Source organism: Podarcis erhardii, assembly GCF_964252035.2.
Source record: "Podarcis erhardii genome assembly, chromosome: 1".
Lineage (NCBI taxonomy): Eukaryota > Metazoa > Chordata > Lepidosauria > Squamata > Lacertidae > Podarcis > Podarcis erhardii.
The window spans coordinates 18,050,427-18,069,088 of NC_138497.1; the positions used below are offsets into that span (position 1 = coordinate 18,050,427).

Genomic DNA, 18,662 nt, shown 5'->3' on the forward strand with positions numbered 1-18,662 from the left:
CTTTATTTTTCATTTAATAAAAAGTAACTGCATAACATTTTAAAAATCACTATGCAATACAGTATGCAGTATTAACAAACAAACAAAAATACTACCTAAACCCCAATAAAATAGCAATATATAAAAACCAGTGAGAGCAAATAAAAACAAGACAAACCAAAAAACCACATAGACAGAGTCCACTTTTATGGGTAAAGGAAAGCGTGGGCAAAAAGGTAAAACTTTACAAGACATCTGAAACAAGTGATGGTGGCTGCTTCATATATGTCAAAGGGGAGGTTAGTATCATAGCTATTGGGGGGGCAAGCCAGGTTTTTTGCCCCGGGTGAAGGCTCCAGAGGCATGGCATTGAGCATGGGTAGGCAAACTAAGGCCTGGGGGCCGGATCCGGCCCAATCGCCTTCTAAATCCAGCCCGCGGACAGTCCGGGAATCAACATGTTTTTACATGAGTAAAATATGTCCTTTTATTTAAAATGCATCTCTGGGTTATTTGTGGGGGATATGAATTAGTTCATTCCCCCCCAAAAAAATATAGTCTGCCCCCCCCAAGGTCTGAGGCACAGTGGACCGGCCTCCTGCTGAAAAAGTTTGCTGACCCCTGGCACTGAGGCTCCCAGCCTGTGTGCATGCAAATGCACATGTGTTTGTGGGTGCCAAACTGGGTCTTTGACCTGGGTGAAATAAAGCCTATAGATTTCAGAACTCTTTTATTTTTTCTTTTGCTATTGGTATATATTGAGATTAAAAGTAATTACACACACACACACACACACACACACACACTTTCAGTGTGGCCCCACAGACATTCTGAAACGCATTTCGCGATGTAGCACATTCAGTCATACTGATGGCGTAGTTTCAGTCTGCAGTCTATACCATCATAAGGCCTCAGGGTGCCAGCATCCCGAACTCTGAAGCTCTGTGGCTGAACCAGCTGGAATTCAAACCTCTGCAGAAATTTGGCCATGACTACTTTGGCCTCCATCTGTTACAAAAACAAAACGGTGAGTGGGTACGAAGCATACAGACATAAGAGCGCCAGCTGTAGAAAAAGGGCACAATCTCCAGCTAGTATATTGATAAAAGTGGGGTGGGTGGGTGCCAGCACAAAATGGCTGCCATAGGCAACAGAAAAAGCAGGTGCCAGTACTCCACACCAGTGACTGCTGTATCACACAGAAAACCAATCCTGGGCTGGATCTACAATGACCTGTTTAACGTTATTAGAATGATATTAGATATGTCGTTCTGAAACGTCACAGGGCATACTTGTTCATTAAAGCATTTCTTACCTTGTTTGCCCCCACCCGCCCACCTGTCAAGAACGCTGTCTCCCTGCTGCTGGTTGCTCTGCATCACCCTCTGCTGTCACATTTAAATAATACATTATGAATGTTAAAGGAATGTGGGTGGTGCTGTGGTCTAAAGGCAGCCCTGTTTAGGGAAGCTTTTAATGTTTAATAGACTATTGTATTTTAATATTTTGTTGGAAGCCGCACAGAGTGGCTGGGGAAACCTAGCCAGATGGGTGGGGTATAAATAATAAATTATTATTATTATTCCATACCCCTTCCTTAACGTTAAAAACCATTAATATAGATCCGTCCCTGGTGTGGGATGTCTTGGACTCTGTGCAGTTGGAAAATCTGCTGCTATAAACCCTTGTTTTATCATACCCTACCATTTCTGTTATAAATTTAACACAGCCCCCCATATGCTGCAGACACTGGACAGATTGCATCAAATGCCTTAAATGCCCCTTTAAGAGTAATTGTCTTGCTTACCATTGCAAATTTCTGTCCGATACAGGAACGAGGACCCAAGGAAAATGGGAAATAGCAATAGTAATGCCTAAAATAATAATAATAATAAAAGAAAGTGTCTTAAAGTGGTTTTGTTGACATGTCCTGTGTAGTTGTTGGGATTCCTGCGTCTTTAATAGCAGCTTGGTCTGCAGAGATTAGGACAGAAAAATACTTATTTGTATGCTATAAAGTGTTCCTTGTGCTAAGTTCTTCAGATCTAGGTGCTGTTGAAGACTTCAGAGAAACCTCGACTTTTTATATCTGCTCACTTTGCAACTTTAATAAGAGTTGCACTAACTGGTATCTCTTAAGATATTGTGAAACTCATGGAGATGTCAGAAACACCTGACATTTAAATCTACATATTAAAGCCAATGAGGTGCTGTCAATAAATGCACACATGCCATACAAGTACAGGTCATTTAAAGAAGCCTTAGGTCATGAACATTTCTGACATTTTCTACCAGGCCTCCTAAAATCCTAAGAATTACCAGTAAATGCCAGCGTTCACCAGGATCCCAGTATTTACAATGAAATGCATTATCATTTATTGAATATATTAATAGACAGCTCTTTGCCAAACCCACAGGGCAATTTGCAATGCAGATAACATTAAAGCAAACAAAAAAATCTCCAAAAAAGCTAATTCTTAGGGTTTTAGGAGGCCTTGTAGGAAATGTCAGAAATGTTCATGACGTAAGGCTTCTGTACAGTGATCAGTAAGCCCTCCTTGCAGATCTCAAAGACTGGGCTGGCTGCTGCTAGCCTAGCTCTCATATAATACTAAGCCATGGTTTGTTTAACAAATCATGAGTTGATCATGAGTTGTTCTGCAGACAAACAAACCTTGGTTTGGTTAGTCTTCCAGTTGCTCTTGCCTTGAACCTTTGTAGCTTGATAAGTATGTAAGGTGGGTTAAAACAAAGCAGTTAAAACAAATTAAGATTTGTAAACCAAAAACAAACCATTGCTTTAAATCTGGGTTTCTTAGTAGTAAACACACCATGGTAAAAATAAACAATATAGCACATTCACCTTGGCTGGTCTCTGTTAAAACGGTCAGGGTCAAAGACAAGTGGATCATGGAAAAATTTCCCCAGACGTCCCATGACATAGGTGCAGAACTGCAAAGAGGAGAGGCACACTTCAAAAAGAGGCAAATGCATAGCTGAATGTAATGCTTTCATTACATCCAGACATATTTCCCCAGGCATTCATCTTTTACGCAAGCCCATACTGCTCAAATCACATCCATGGCATTTGCTGGATGTGTTTTCTCTTTGTTGAATCCTGGCAAAGACCCATTCATGCAGCTGGGAAAGCCCACCGGAGCAAAAATGTCATCAATTGTTTCCCGAAAGTGCAGGTAGTGGGTGTTTGTTGTATCACGACAGGAACGCTATTCCACAAAACAAGGGTAGCCACAGGGAAAGGCCTGCTCTGAGTTACTGTGGAACAGGTTTCTGAGATCTTTGAAACGTCATAGTATTATAGAGTTGGGAGAGACAATGAGGGTCGTCCAGTCCAAACCCACTGTGATGCAGGAATCCTTTGCCCAATGTTGGGTTAAAATCCCTGGCTATGAGATTAAGAGCCCCATGCTCTAACTTGCAGGAGAAGCTTTCCAGCAGACCACAGTGACTACAGTTAACACCCAACAAGTGCAATACTCCTGTAACAAAACAAATTCCTTCCAGTAGCACCTTAAAGACCAACTGAGTCAGTTCTTGGTATGAGCTTTTGTGTGCATGCACACTTCTTCAGATACACTGAAACAGAAGTTTCCAGACCCTTCTATATAGTGAGAAGGTGGGGAGGGGTATTACTCAGAAGGGTGGTGGGAATGGGTGATTGGCAGATAGCTGTGATGAGCCTGTTGACGACTCTTAACGACTGCAATAGGTCTTACAGGAAAAAGCAAGGGGTGAAAAGGTGAAAAATGGCTTTGTCATGTATAATGAGATAAGAATCCAAGGTCTTTGTTCAGACCAGGTTTCTCCATGGTTTTGAGTTTGGTGATAAGTTGTAATTCAGCAGCTTCTCTTTCCAGTCTATTTCTGAAATTCCTTTGTAGTAAAACAGCTACTTTGAGATCTTGTATAGAATGTCCTGGGAGATTGAAATGTTCTCCTACTGGTTTCGCTGTCTTGTGATTCCTGATGTCCGATTTATGTCCGTTTATTCTTTGGCGTAAGGTCTGGCCTGTTTGTCCAATAAGACCTTACGCCAAAGAATAAACGGACATAAATAGACTGGAAAGAGAAGCTGCTGAATTACAACTTATCACCAAACTCAAAACCATGGAGAAACCTGGTCTGAACAAAGACCTTGGATTCTTATCTCATTATACATGACAAAGCCATTTTTCACCTTTTCACCCCTTGCTTTTTCCTGTAAGACCTATTGCAGTCGTTAAGAGTCGTCAACAGGCTCATCACAGCTATCTGCCAATCACCCATTCCCACCACCCTTCTGAGTAATACCCCTCCCCACCTTCTCACTATATAGAAGGGTCTGGAAACTTCTGTTTCAGTGTATCTGAAGAAGTGTGCATGCACACGAAAGCTCATACCAAGAACTGACTCAGTTGGTCTTTAAGGTGCTACTGGAAGGAATTTGTTTTGTTTTGACTATGGCAGACCAACACGGCTACCTATCTGTAACTGGAACTCCTGTAACAGTTATTGCCTGACCATCACCATTCTACTGAGATATGATATGCATATATCCTAAGAATAAAATGGAACAACCAGTGTTGTTCTTTTAATACAGAGAAGGTATCAGTGATGCCATTAGACAGGTTCAGTATTGAAGGCCATTGTGTTCGAGATAACCACTCATGGCCATATCCATTCAACAGACTCACAATCAGGGAGGTGTTTTCTGGAATTCTGATTCCTTCAATGACGTTTTCCTTTCCCGACAAGCGCAGAGTGGCTGCAGCCGGCGGATACAACCGCAAGACTTCTTTGAGAACCTGAGAGGTTGAAAATTGATTTATATATTTATAAGACATACTTGTTGACCGCCATTTTGTTTTGTTTTGTTTGGAAGTAGTTTACAAAACTTAAAATAATAAAAATTCAAAAATTAGCACGGATTACCAGATGACTACTATGGAACAATTGTTCTTAATTGTCTGCATAACTATCTGGTGGCCAGACCCAGTGTGTATTTACCAGGGTTTGTCAAACTTGGGTATCCAGCTGTTTTTGGACTACAGTTTGCATCATCCCTAACCACTGGTTCTGCTAGTGAGGGATGATGGGAAACTGATTTAAACCATGTGCTAGACCTTGTTAATCATTTACGGTAATTAAGTCAAGCGTAAAAGCAGGTAATTTCCTTTTGAGTGTTAGCCTGGGGATGGGCCATTTAGGTGACACAAAGGATGAAGGGCAAATCTCATTTCCAGGTGTGTGGGTTTGGTCCCTCCCTCAATAGAGGGTTTAGTTTAAAAGACAATGCCAGTATTTTAGGGGAAGTTAGAGTTTAGAATGGCAGTAAGGAGTAAAGGAGCAGAGTTCATAAGTGGTGTGCTGGTGAGAGAGTCAAATCAGCATGCTGATGTCCGTTTTGAATCCAATGTTGTGGCTAGGGCAGAAGCCAGAATCTCTTGGAATGTAATGCTGGAAATCCCTCCATGGTAGACTCAGGTTGTATAATTGTGTAAATAAACCATATATCATAATGACGCCACAGTTTCAGCTGTGCCTCATTGTCCAAAAGGAAACATAGACACTGGGTCAAAGAGCGCCTGCAACCCTTGGAATCTCACACTGATAACCGAGCTAGGAGTGGTGTGGAACAATATATGCATCTCAACTTTCCATCTCAGTCATACCTTGAATGTAATTCAGCAACCTAACTGCCCAATTCTGCGCCAGTTCCCAGGCTAGCCTCAAGGGAAGCCCCACATAGCCACGCTGAAAATGTTGACTAATAAGAGGTATCACATTGTGTTAACATTGCTGCTCAGATTTCACACAACAGTTACAAGTTCTTATAAGATTTCTCTGCAAGAATCCTGGAACATCTTCCTTACCATATTTGAGACATCTTTTGCTTAGAAAGACACCAAGAACTAGGCTTTAAGTTTCATTTGGAAACCAACTTGTTATTCTTTCCAGCTGCCCTAAGGCATAGCAAGGACTATGCGGAAGAGCTCTAGGTTATCTGTGGCTTTGTTATTCACTTGTACCTGTGATAAATATTTGAGATTCCCAAGATCTTCATAGACAACGTCTCTGTTCATACCAATCACCTTGTCTACTTCCTCCTGAAGCCTAAGAAGGAAAAACAGGAGAATCTTTAGTCAAATAATGACCACTGATCATTTCTGCTAAAAGGTAAGATTTCTGTATTTGAAAAGATCAGGATTTATTGTCCTTATATGGGCAAAATGGTCAATGGTTCCACTGTGAATGGACTGATGGACTGAGGTCCAAGGGACTACACTTAAGGTGAAGACACGGCTTACATTTGTAGAGTGGTAGAGTCATTTTGGAAGAGCCCTTAGCAGATTCAGTAAAAACATACATTTCACACCCCGCTTGCAAGAGTTTAACTCGGGAAAGAATGGTCGCCAGATAGACAGACAGACAGATAACAGTAGTCTAAAAATGAACTGGACCGCTGCATAATATCGGCTATACCTTTTAAAAGAGACTACTCATATTTTCTTGCAATTGATATTATCAGCAGCTGTTCCTTTCTTACAAGGAAAATAGCTATCTGGAGGCAATAAACATTCATATAATCACGGGAATCAGATGGGCAAATGGTAACTGTGCTTTAAAAGATAAAGAACTACGCAACTTTTAGAAGACATCTGAAGGCAGCCCTGCATCGGGAAGTTTTTAATGTTTGACATATTATTTTTTTCTATTTTGCTGGAAGCAGCCCAGAGTAGCTGGGGATGGTGATTGTACTGTTTTGAGTATGCAAGGTCTTAGGGGTCATTTTTGTACAAATGGTCCCAACCATCTTTTGGTACTTGCTCATATGGATAAAAGTTAGCATGGATAAAACAAAGCAATCCCAGATGCAAAGTCAATAGCCATTCTCAAGACTGTAATGTAAAGGCTGGGAAAAGGTATTACTTTGATTAATTGCAGACGACGATAACCATGACCTGGTCCATACATTCCAGGTGTCCATATGAACAAGTATTTAAACATGGCCAGGACTATTCCTATGTATAAAACAACAACAACAACATGGTGTGAACTATTCTCCTCTGCACAGCCCCACAAGTCAGAAACCTTTAAAAAAATAAAAACAAGACATTGCAATCTGCTGAAACTATAATCACAGACACGTTAAGGAAACAATGAAAAGGAGACGAAGCAGACAAGGCTGTTTACCAACTTTGCAACAATCTCAGGGTGCCGCCCCAACTCCATTATGGTGAATGACAACAGATTAGCAGTGGTTTCATGACCTGCAGGATAGAGAATCTAATTGGGTAGGGCAGGGAGATAGGAATAAAACTAAACATCACAATTTCAGAAACTTGAGTAGTTTGGTGTGGAAGTGTTCCTCGCTATTTACCTCTCAAGTCAGCTATCTTCTGGCTATGTTGTAGTTGGAATAAAATGCTACTCTTTTCTTAAGAGCTCAGTGCACTCTTTGAAACAGCTCTGCTTCTCATTTAAGCAATAAGGTAGGCAGCAGCATTGATGGTGGGGGTGGCTCTCCAGCTATGGCCACCACCCTTCCCACCATGGACGCACACGTTCACTTAGCAAATAAATGCAAAGAGTTTTGATTCCTGCTCATCAGTTGATGAGCAGGGATTAAACCCTGCTGCCTTGCCTGCATGATCCTGTTCCTTGCTAGGAACAAGGTGCACAACCAATGCAGGATGTAATAACTCTGTCCTCCCAGCCATCAGGTTATGTCACTAGTTAGGACAACTTATGGAGAGATGGGCGCTGTCTGGGCAAAATGGCTGCACAGGCCAAATTAGACTACTTGGTGTGTCAATATTGGCCTGTAGACTGAAGGTTCCCTCATCTAGGGAAAGTAGCTGCTCAATATAATCCAGCTAGTTCAATTGGGCCCAAGTGAATGTTTTATGAACTGCTTTGTGCGTGATCTGTCTGAAAACGCAGCCCACAAATAGAGGGCCCACACGGCAGATGAAAAGGCAACTATTCGGCATGTACATTGGTTGGACATGTAAAAAGCCCATTTCTGCCTGCAGAACTTCCTCGGTCCATGGGGGGGGGGTAATTGTATATTTCATTTCAAAAAGCAAAACATCTGCCAACCTGCAAAGAAGAAGTTGACAAAATTGTCCAGCAAATTTTCTTCGTCATAGTTCCCTTCCTGATCTGTCGAGACAGACAGTAAAGCACAAGGTTGAGACACCTCTTTGAAGGTGGGCAAATTCCAAGACATTCCAAAAATACAATATAGATATTATGTAGATGGGGAGATGTGACCTCAATAGTCAAGCAAACGTCGCAGGAACCAAAAAAACACACCTAAAACAACAACAACAACCCCCACACCTCATCAGAAATACCAGAATTATGCAATAAATAGTCCTGCTTATTAAGAACCAGTATATCGAAGATCAAACCTATCCATTCTGAAGGAAATCAGCCCTGAGCGCTCACTGGAAGGACAGATCCTGAAGCTGAGACTCCAATACTTTGACCACCTCATGAGCAGAGAAGACTCCCTGGAAAAGACCCTGATGTTGGGAAAGATGGAGGGCACAAGGAGAAGGGGACAACAGAGGATGAGATGGTTGGATAGTGGTCTCGAAGCTACCAGCATGAGTTTGACCAAACTGCGGGAGGCGGTGGAAGACAGGAGTGCCAGGCATGCTCCTGTCCATGGGGTCATGAAAAGTCGGACACGACTAAACAACAAACAAAAAAAATCTGGATCCCAATACCCTAGGGGCTACAGCAAAGCAACCCCAGAGCATTTCATAATTGGAACTGCTTAAGACTATCTTACATTGTGTATATTACCTTGCATTTTCAGTATCTGAGTGAGAATATCCAATGGGATCTCTTCTCCATTCTTCATGGCCTTCTGCCTCTGGTCAATGCACTGTTTTCCAGTATTTCGCAGCAACCTTACGCTTTCCTGAATCTCTTTAACTACTTTCCTGTTCCACGGCAAATACTGCACAAATAATAGGCATTGTCATGAGAATGCCAGCATAAAACATAAACGCAGCACAGGAAGAGTTCAGGGATTTTATTTACATTAATAGAAAAATAAATTACATGGTTTTGTATGTATTTTGGCATTTTATGCATGATGCCTTGCTGCTATATTTCTTGATTATAGTTTAGTAATGATTTATTGTAAGTGTTAAGATTGAATTTCTGGTTAATTATTATTTGCTGGTGTTCAATTTCATTGTTTACTATTATGGGATTATTGAATATTACTTTATTTGATATAAGTTGCTTATTTTCAAAGTTATTTTTTTATTATGACTTTTTTGTATTGAATCAGCTTGTTAGATGGTGTGTGATCTCTGTTGAATATTTTGTTGCCTTTTCAGCTTGTAGACTGCCTTGTGTATAGCAATATAGAAAGGGGCTTTACAAATTAAAAGTGAAATGAAAAATTAAGAAGCAAAAGGAAGGTTTCATAGTGATATCGTCCAAGATACTAGGGTTCCAATGTCACGGTCCCCATTTTGAGACTCCTGGAACTTACAACCACTCCTGCAAAAGAAGTCCAATCTCAGAATTTCACATTACCCCCTCCCCCCCATTTTGAATTAGCTTGGGAGGCAATAACTTCAGCATCGGACAGGGAGAGTGTTTGAGAAAAGCCTGCACTGACCTCAAAAAAAGGAATGCGGGAAGTGCTCAGTCCTTTTGTAACCATAAGTATAGCATGAGGGAAAGGAGTCTGGTCATCATGCAAGCTCTTCAATTCTAGGCCAAAAGCCACCTGATGAACATTAAGAAAAAACAGAAGATTTGTCAAAGTTCTGAGTGTTACTTAGAGCTGTCAGTTCTCTTTCATGCCAACTGAGGTTGTTACATTCCCTGATTTTGCAGAAGAGACAGGTGGTTCCATTTGCTAAGAGGAGGGGCTCCAAAGTTCAGGTTTTGATCATTAATAACCTAAACAATCTGGGGCCAGGATATCCGAAGGATTCTCAGCCCTTTCCTCTTGCATTCCTTTATTAAACTTACGCTTTGCACTTTGTGTTTGGCTGTGGCCCAGTGTGTTGGCATCTGTGTTAAGAGGCATCCCCTGCTCCTTAATGGAAATGAGAAATTCATCCGGCGAGTACCTTTGCAATGATGTCCAACGTCACGCGTCTCAGCAGGCTCATCACATCCACTCCATTTGCTCCAGTGCCTTTTTTCTCCAACACCTCCATAAGCTCTTCTGCTACTTCATTAAAAGTTCCCATCAACCCCATCAAGTAACTGGGCAATCAAAAAAGTGATACAAATGTCAATGAAACAAAAATATAATTGCAGGCTGGAGTCATCCATTGTGAACAAAATGCATGTACAAGTTTCCCCCAAGTATGCATATCCACATACCTTCCTACACACACACACACACACACACACACACACACACGTATGACACTCAGGAATACAAGCACACACGTTAACACACTGTGCATTCTGTACAAAACAGATTTGGTGATGGCAATGAGAAGAAGGATATCCCTTAGCCCTCCCACCCACCCATAGAACCCATAGTCCGACCACCTGCAAGGCAGGAATCTCAGCTAAAGCATCCATGACAGACGGCCATCCAACCTCTGCTTAAAAATGCCCAAGGAAGGAGAGTCCACCACCTCTCGTGGGAGTCTGTTCCACTGATTAACAGGTCTTACTGTTAGAAAGTTCTTCCTGATGTTTAGTTGGAATCGCCTTTCTTGTAACTTAAAGCCATTGGTTAAGGTCTTACCCTTCAGAGCAGGAGAATACAGTGGTACCTCGGGTTAAGTACTTAATTTGTTCCAGAGTTCTGTTCTTAACCAGAAACTGTTCTTAACCTGAAGCACCACTTTAGCTAATGGGGCCTCCTGCTGCCGCCGCGCCACCAGAGCTCATCCTGAAGCAAAGTTCTTAACCTGAAACACTATTTCTGGGTTAGTGGAGTCTGTAACCTGAAGCATATGTAACCCGAAGTACCACTGTGTATATACCGAGAGCAGTGCCCAATTTACGTATAAGCTAAACAAGCTATAACTTAGGACTCCACTCTCTTGGGGGCCCCAAAAATATTTGAAGGGGAAAAAACTGGATGTACATTTCCAAAATATAAGATAAAAAACAAATAAAATAAAACCTACATACAGCAACAGTGTTTTGTGTTGTGCAGGTTTCTATTTTGTTAAATGCAAATGGCTTTGGATACCTATTAAGTCCATAAATTACCATATAGCATATATTCAACACAAAAAACAGCAACAATTTGTTGTTGACAAAGGACAGCTGGACATATAAAGGGCCCCATTACCTCCAGTAGTTTAGGGCCTCATCAAACCTAAATCCGGCCCTGACCGAAACACACATTCCTGAACCTTTTCCCTGCCATTGATTTGTAGCTCATAGAGTTCTTCACAAGGGGGGGTGGGAAGGAAAAAAAATGACACTCCTCCATCATCCTGAAACCATCCTACACCGTGCAATTAATTGCTAACGATCCTGACACTGAGACTAGTAAATCTGAGCACTTGAGAGATTTAGGGGCAGGGAAAGGAGAGCAGGTCTGGTGAGCCAGAAATCGAAATTGTATCCTAATTCTTTCCTCTTGCCTGAAACTTCTCAATATAGCAGGGGGAAAGAGAACCTCTAATATCTCCCCCAGACATAATAAACTGAGGGGTGCTCAGGCAACTCAATTCCCTCCTCCTTTTTCACCAATCAGCGCTCAATACATTTCATAGAATTATGGAACTGTAGAGTTGGAGTCATCTAGTCAACCCCTTGCAATGCAGGAAATGCAATACAGGAAATGCATTTAATTGTTCCTAGCAACTCACTGATACTTAATAAGCCATTTATTGGTTTTATTTGTTTCTCAGTTAACAAAGTAATATATTCCTGAATTATCAAGGGAGTCTCACGTACATGCAGAATGTGCTACCTTTGTTTCGGTTGGCCCTCTTGCTTCCAGACTATAGCTATGAGTCCATCTGTGTTTGGCATTATGGGGAATTATGGTCACTTAATTTTAAGAAGCGTTTCAGACAGGGACTGTGCAGTGGTCCTGAGACAAGCCTTCTGGGTTCAAGCTTCATACATGGAAACAAACAGAGAGACGATCAAGCAGAGACACAAAGGCTGCAAACAGAACGGCACAATCCATAACGTCTAAAGAGTTTAGAAGGCCCTCAGCACTTTCAGAAGAATTACGACAGCACTATCAACACATAGAGGCATGGACACAGAGGGTACTTTATTACAGTGTACATTTTGGAACTCCCTTCCATTACGGATTAGACAGGTGCTGCCCATATTGGCTTAAAGGGCATTTTAATGTGATTTTTTTTCCCTCACAGTGCAGATTTGAAGTTGTTCTTAATAATGAAATAGCTTTACCGTGTAAAATAGTTTTAACTGCTTTTATACAACAAATTGTTGTGATTGCTTTTATGGTTAATTTGCTTTGAAATATTTCTTTGGACGCAATTCGTAAATGGAATGAAATAAATAAAGCTTATGAGGGGAGAATGTTCCAGGGAACCACCCTGCCAAGAGCATAGCTGTCAACATTTCCCCTTTTTTAAGGGAAATTCCCTTATTTCGAATAGGATTCCTTGCAAGAAAAGGGAAAAGAAAAGGGAAAAGTTGACAGCTATGGCTAAGAGGCTGCTCTTTCATAAAACTGTGCTATAACTCTTGCACATTTGCATGACACAGCATCAACTGAAATGATTTATCTCTGGAAAACATGCATTGGGGCTGTTTTTTCCTCTGACAGTAACTTGCGATAGATAGCCCTCGGGCTTTCAGCCATTTGCGATAGATAGCCCTCGGGCTTTCAGTTACACCAACTTTAGAATGAAATTAATCCTGATCCACATAGTACATTCTACCCTTATTTTACACAAGTCAACAAACACAGTTTTTGGAGTGCCACCGTGACCACCCGCTGCTTTCCCCCCTCAGAACTGGCCCACCCTGCGCTGGGTTTGGATCCCAACCAGCATAATTACAAGGATGTAACAAAAAAAGTCTCTGGACATTGTCACAAGGAACAAAGGAACACTGAACCGAAGGGAAGATTTGCTTCTCACAGTAAACCCGTTCAGAATGGGCTGTACGTTTAGCAAGACAGACTGAGGCCAACGGAATCTCCTGAAGAGAAACAGGCAGCCTATTTCAAACAATTGTTTTTGCCTCACGTTGGCTTGAAGGCCGGGTCCATGATTCTCCTCTGGTTGTGCCAATGGTTGTAGTCAAGAACAGCCGACAAGCCCTGCCCTAGAAATCTGAAAAAGGCAGCAACAGAAAGATAGCATTTTTTTATGTCTGGTTCAGAGGTCATGGTTCTATTCCTCTCCCCCTCTGGGAATGCTCTAGTTTGCATCTAAAGGCCATGGGGTTGTTTGTTTGTTTAACTTGGTTCTTTTTTAAAACATTTTTTTTATACATTTCACTGATACAGTCATTTCAACATTTCAAAACTTGACTTCCTTCCCCCTCTTTCTGCGGTTCCTTAATTTTTTTATATCTGCTGCATATCCAAATCACAGTGGTACCTCGGGTTAAGTACTTAATTCATTCCGGAGGTCTGTTTTTAACCCGAAACTGTTCTTAACCTGAAGCAGCACTTTAGCTAATGGGGTCTCCTGCTGCCGCTGCGCAGTGACGGCACGATTTCTGTTCTCATCCTGGGGCAAAGTTCTTAACCCGAGGTACTATTTCTGGGTTAGTGGAGACTGTAACCTGAAGCGTCTGTAACCTGAAGCGTATGTAACTTGAGGTACCACTGTCACTGAATTTGCTCGTTTATTCATCTTCTTTAAATACATACTCTTATGAAACTGCAGGTTATTGCAATAATCCTGCCGAAGTCTTTATTTGTTTGCAATTTATCTGTAAATATTCAATAAACCATTTCCATTCTTTTATAAAAAGTTTGTTATCTTGATTTCTTATTCTTCCGGTAAGTTTTGCCATTTCTGCATATTCCATAAGTTTTTGTACCCATTCTTCCTTTGCTGGGTCTTTTTTTTTAACTTCTGATAGCTATTCAAGGTGTGTATGAGGATGATAAACATGCCACAGGCTCATGTTGGCTTGCCTTCCCAATTCCTAGTACAGTAATTTTTATTGCAGCCTGATACAGTATCTGAATTAAGCAAGAGTGTTTCATGTTAACCTCGTGCTAGTAGCTTTGACTCACTTTCTGAAAACAGATAGCCTTGGCTGATTATTGGATTGTTTTACCCCATATGTTAAGGGACGCAGGTGGTGCTGTGGACTTGCTGATCAGAAGGTTGGCGGTTCGAATCCCCGCGACGGGGTGAGCTCCCGTTGCTCGGTCCCTGCTCCTGCCAACCTGGCAGTTCAAAAGCACGTCAAAGTGCAAGTAGATAAATAAGTACTGCTCCGGCAGGAAGGTAAACGGCGTTTCTGTGCGCTGCTCTGGTTCGCCAGAAGCGGCTTAGTCATGCTGGCCACATGACCCGGAAGCTGCACGCCGGCTCCCTCGGCCAATAAAGTGAGATGAGCGCCGCAACCCCAGAGTTGGTCAGGGGTCCCTTTACCTTTACCTTTACCTTTACCCCATACCTTTACCTTTACCTTTACCCCATATGTTACTTACCTTACGCCATACATATCATGAAGACCACGGTATACCATGGGGTCCTTTGGGTATTCTGGTGATGTCAAGTACACCTAAGATGAAATCTGTTCAGTCAATGTTCCAGTACGTACCTTTAATGTTATATAAAGTACTATCACACAGACAAAAAAAATAAATGGGAAAAGAGCTATAGATTTTCAAGGGGATATTTTAAAAAACAAACATTTAGTGTCAAGAATGCTAGCCTCTGGTTAAGCTTCAGTTTGGGAGACAGGGTGGATGCAATCCTATCTAGATTAGCTTTAAAGTGGCCAAGCTGTGACTCTCCAGTGCTTGTTGGACTCCAGTTCCCATTAGCGCCAGTCAGCATGGCATTTTTTTCTCGGATACTACCATTTCAGAGAGAGGAATACACTTCCTATTTAGGTTACATGCAATATTATTGTATTGTACAGGTAGCAACCATTTTAGGCATGGACAACTGACATGCAACCGTTGATGCATGGGTCCTTTTCGACCCGGAAGAGGGAGGAATGGGGACGGAATGGGACAGGCTTCTGTGTGCTCGGCCAATGCACACTTTGACCTGGAACACAACCCCCGTGGAAATAGGGGATTTGCTTGTATTGTATTGGGAAACACTTGCCTGCGAGTGCTCCAATTGGAGAACAGCCTTTAAAAGCTATCATGGGCTTTGAAGACACTCAAACTCAGGATGCAAGGGAGAAACGCGCTAAGAGGAAAGCACGTTTGGCAAACCCTCACTGTGATCAACTCCCACCCGGAAACCAATGTCCCCACTGTGGAAGGATGTGTGGATCCAGAATTGGCCTCCACAGTCACTTGCGGACTCATTGTTAAAATCGTGTTTATGGAAGACAATCTTACTCAGCTACGAGTGATCGCCAAAGATTGCATTTCATTAAAATACAAAATATTGTAGTTATTTTTAGGATAGTGAGGGCCTAAACTGGAAGCACTTTCGCTGAACTTAGTCAAAACATACCTATTCCTCTGCTGTGGAGACGTACTTGTAGATTGTTCTACAAGTTTAAAGCAGATGTTGTACACAGTTCAGACTAGTTGATGTCCCCCCCTCCACACAAAAGAGCCAGCCACCCCTAGAATAATTTTGAATTGGATAAAAATGTTACTTTAAAAAATCAAAAGGGAAGAATGCATAAATGTTTGTGCTGTGCTTTAAAAACATTTTTTTGCCTTTTTTAAAAAAACAGTCAACAGCCTGACTGAAGCATGTGAGGAACGGACAATTCCAATAGCCAAAATAGCATTTGATTTGCTCACTTGCACGTCTGCCATTTCAGTTGTGAAAATGAGCTCCATTTTCTCTTTTTATACTACGTTCACTTTCAGTCTTAGGAGAGATAATGTTTCATAGCGTACCTTTACTCCTTCAGGGGCTGATACTAATAATGCAACTTTGTGAAAGGCATTTAAACGCAGGACTGGCCCATATTCCTCAGCCCTATGAAGACAAAAAGTGACCACTGAATAAGAACCCAGGGATGCGCTCCTGCTGCCGTCACCACCAGAGGAGATAGGAGAAGCAGCTGCTGCGGCTTCCAAGTTCTAGCGAGATTGTGCAACAGGGGCTTCTTGCAAGAACCCAGGAGCCTCAGTTGTGCAACGCCAGTAAGAGAGGCTTTGGCTGGGGCAACAAGGGAATGTGGACATTGGGCAGTGGGCAGCTCATGCCGTCCCCTTTCACCTCAGACAGCAAAACTAAACAGTCCGTGGTCCACCCCTGAGCGTGTGAGTTGTCAGGCTGTGTGCTACATGGTGTCTTATATGGTTTACCATGTACTTACGTATCTGTGCACAGCCAAGATGCAGACCCGCAAGCACTAATGAGAGGTTTAGCTTTTAACTAAAGGCTCAGGGGAGGGCCCTGAATAGCAATTCTAGCGCATCTTTTAAAAGCACCCCCAAAAGCAAACAGGAAATTGGAAACTAAAAAAGAGGGACTGGAAAAATAAATCAGCCAGCAGCCTTAACTACATTGGTTTAGTAAATGCAGTGCACAGCCTCTCATTTCGAGCTGTCTGAATACGCAAAATAACTTACCACTGCTTAAAGAGATCATAATAATTTTCCTGCTTTTTAATCATTCCCCAAACGAGTGGCAGGTGACCGAAGAAAAAGCTGCAACGTTAAGATAAGTCAGGCATGACTTGATGCAAACCTTCGGGGCTCCTTACAGGAGTCGAACACCAAGGTCAAAGTAAGCAGGAATTCCTATGCAACCTCAACAACCAATTTCACAATACAGTGCATGTCTTATAACAAGGAACATAATGACCCAAGGGAAGCTATATACACACTGAGAAAGCCACAGTAAAGATATGTATCCCCAGGGGCCATCAAAACATCCACAAAAGAACATGTATCCCCAGAAACTATCAAAGACTTAAAATGCATGCACATGGGGGGGGGGGATGAGGATGATATGTTTTTGATAAATTGTTATGTTGAAATTTCCAATAAAAACAATTTTTTAAAAAAATGCATGCACACAGAGCATGAGGAGGAGGAATGGTGTTGTTTTTTTCCCTCCTGTGTATTGCTGGGGTCATTCATGCATGGGCTGGAGAAGTTCTGTGTCAGTAATCCTTGCAACAAACCAGTATGATAGGCCAGGACTCTTATTCTTTTGTTGCAAATATGGGGCTGAGCCTGACAGAATAGTGACTGGCCCAAAGGCGCCAGGAGAGTGTGTGGCTCCAGAACTTCCCAGCTTGTAGTTCACACCGTAAATCACTATGCTTCACTAGTGACAGAAGACAGGGAAACAGGGCCAGCCCTAACATGAGGGTCACGGTCCACACCATATGTTGAGCACACGTTGAAAGCACATGGCTTCCTCCAAAGAATTCTGGGAACGCACAGCTGCAATTCCCAGAATCCTTAACAAACTAGTTCCCATGGTTCTTTAGGGAAAGGAACATTGCTTTAAATGCATGGTGCGGATGCAGCCACAATCCTGGAGGTGGGAAAGCCAACCTAAATAGACCCCTTCCAACACATACACACACAACTAGCCTAATGAAAACCCATCATGTTCTGTAGCCAGATGTGTCAGCTGGCAAAGGAGGAAAATGTGGGGTGGGGAGAGTGGAATTGCCTACCTGAGGAACCCTAAATAAGGGCACTCTTGTTGACCATTGCCACCTTGGTTGGGACTGACAGCAGCCAATGTCCAACAACATATGAAAATTGGAAATTGCTTAGGAAACACTCATTGGTGTTTAAACGCATTTAAACGCACTGTTTCTGGAAGTTGTACAACTTTCAACTGAACTTTTCTTGCTTCTTTTTACCGCTCATTTTATCGCATTGCAATTTGAAATGAAATTGTTATGCAACAAGAGAAATAAAAAGGAGCCCTAAAAGCATCGGTAGAAACTGGTATGATCATTTTAACGCAGCCACACAACTGCAGACCACCTGAAGGAAGCCCACGGATCCCAATTGGGGGACTCCTCTAAGCAGCCCATCCCCACAATGCGCCCTCTCTCCTCCCACTGAGCACCTCCTCCTGCCGGTCACTTACCTCGCCCTGGGGGGGCCGGGGATGTGGTCGTATTTCATGTGGACTGATTTGATGTAGCAGCAATAAAACACAAAGACAGCGAGGAGGGCCACGAGCAGAGGGTGCAGCAAGCCCCAGATCACCGCTAGAGCCCCCATGGCAGCCGCGCAGTTCCGAGAGCAGCCGCCTCAATATCGCCGGCTGGTGCCCTCGCTCCTCTTTTGCTTTGGCAAGGAGAAGAGCCCTTCCGATGTGGGAGGGCGCACGCTGGAGCAGGAGGGTCCTTTGCGTAAAGAGGCCGCCCTAAATCACGAGAGGAAATCCTAAACGAGTTGCAGGACCGAATTCTCCATTCAGCAGTTTCCTGGGGCGCGCGGCTGGATGCGCATTCTTCCTTCCACCTTGGCACCTGCCCTGTGGAACGCCCTCCCACCAGATGTCAAAGAGAAGAACAACTACCAGACTTTTAGAAGACATCTGAAGGCAGCCCTGTTTAGGGAAGCTTTTCAGACCACTGTATCTTAATACTTTGTT

General features: G+C 42.6%; 1 protein-coding gene across 1 annotated transcript; it reads right to left on the reverse strand.

Moving 5' to 3' along the window:
- Positions 1–837: 837 nt before the first annotated feature.
- Positions 838–18,338, reverse strand: LOC309342318 (cholesterol 24-hydroxylase-like; the record flags this gene model as incomplete). Its single annotated transcript, XM_081862850.1, has 15 exons — positions 18,150–18,338; positions 16,664–16,741; positions 15,983–16,064; positions 14,597–14,670; positions 13,170–13,256; positions 10,089–10,227; positions 9,629–9,739; positions 8,797–8,953; positions 8,083–8,145; positions 7,178–7,250; positions 6,009–6,093; positions 4,674–4,784; positions 2,843–2,931; positions 1,787–1,853; positions 838–987 (listed from the first exon to the last, which is right to left on the reverse strand). Exons 1-15 carry the CDS (start codon positions 18,284–18,286, stop codon positions 838–840), a joined length of 1,503 nt encoding a protein of 500 aa, XP_081718976.1. The 5' UTR covers positions 18,287–18,338.
- Between the last annotated feature and the right edge of the window lie 324 nt (positions 18,339–18,662).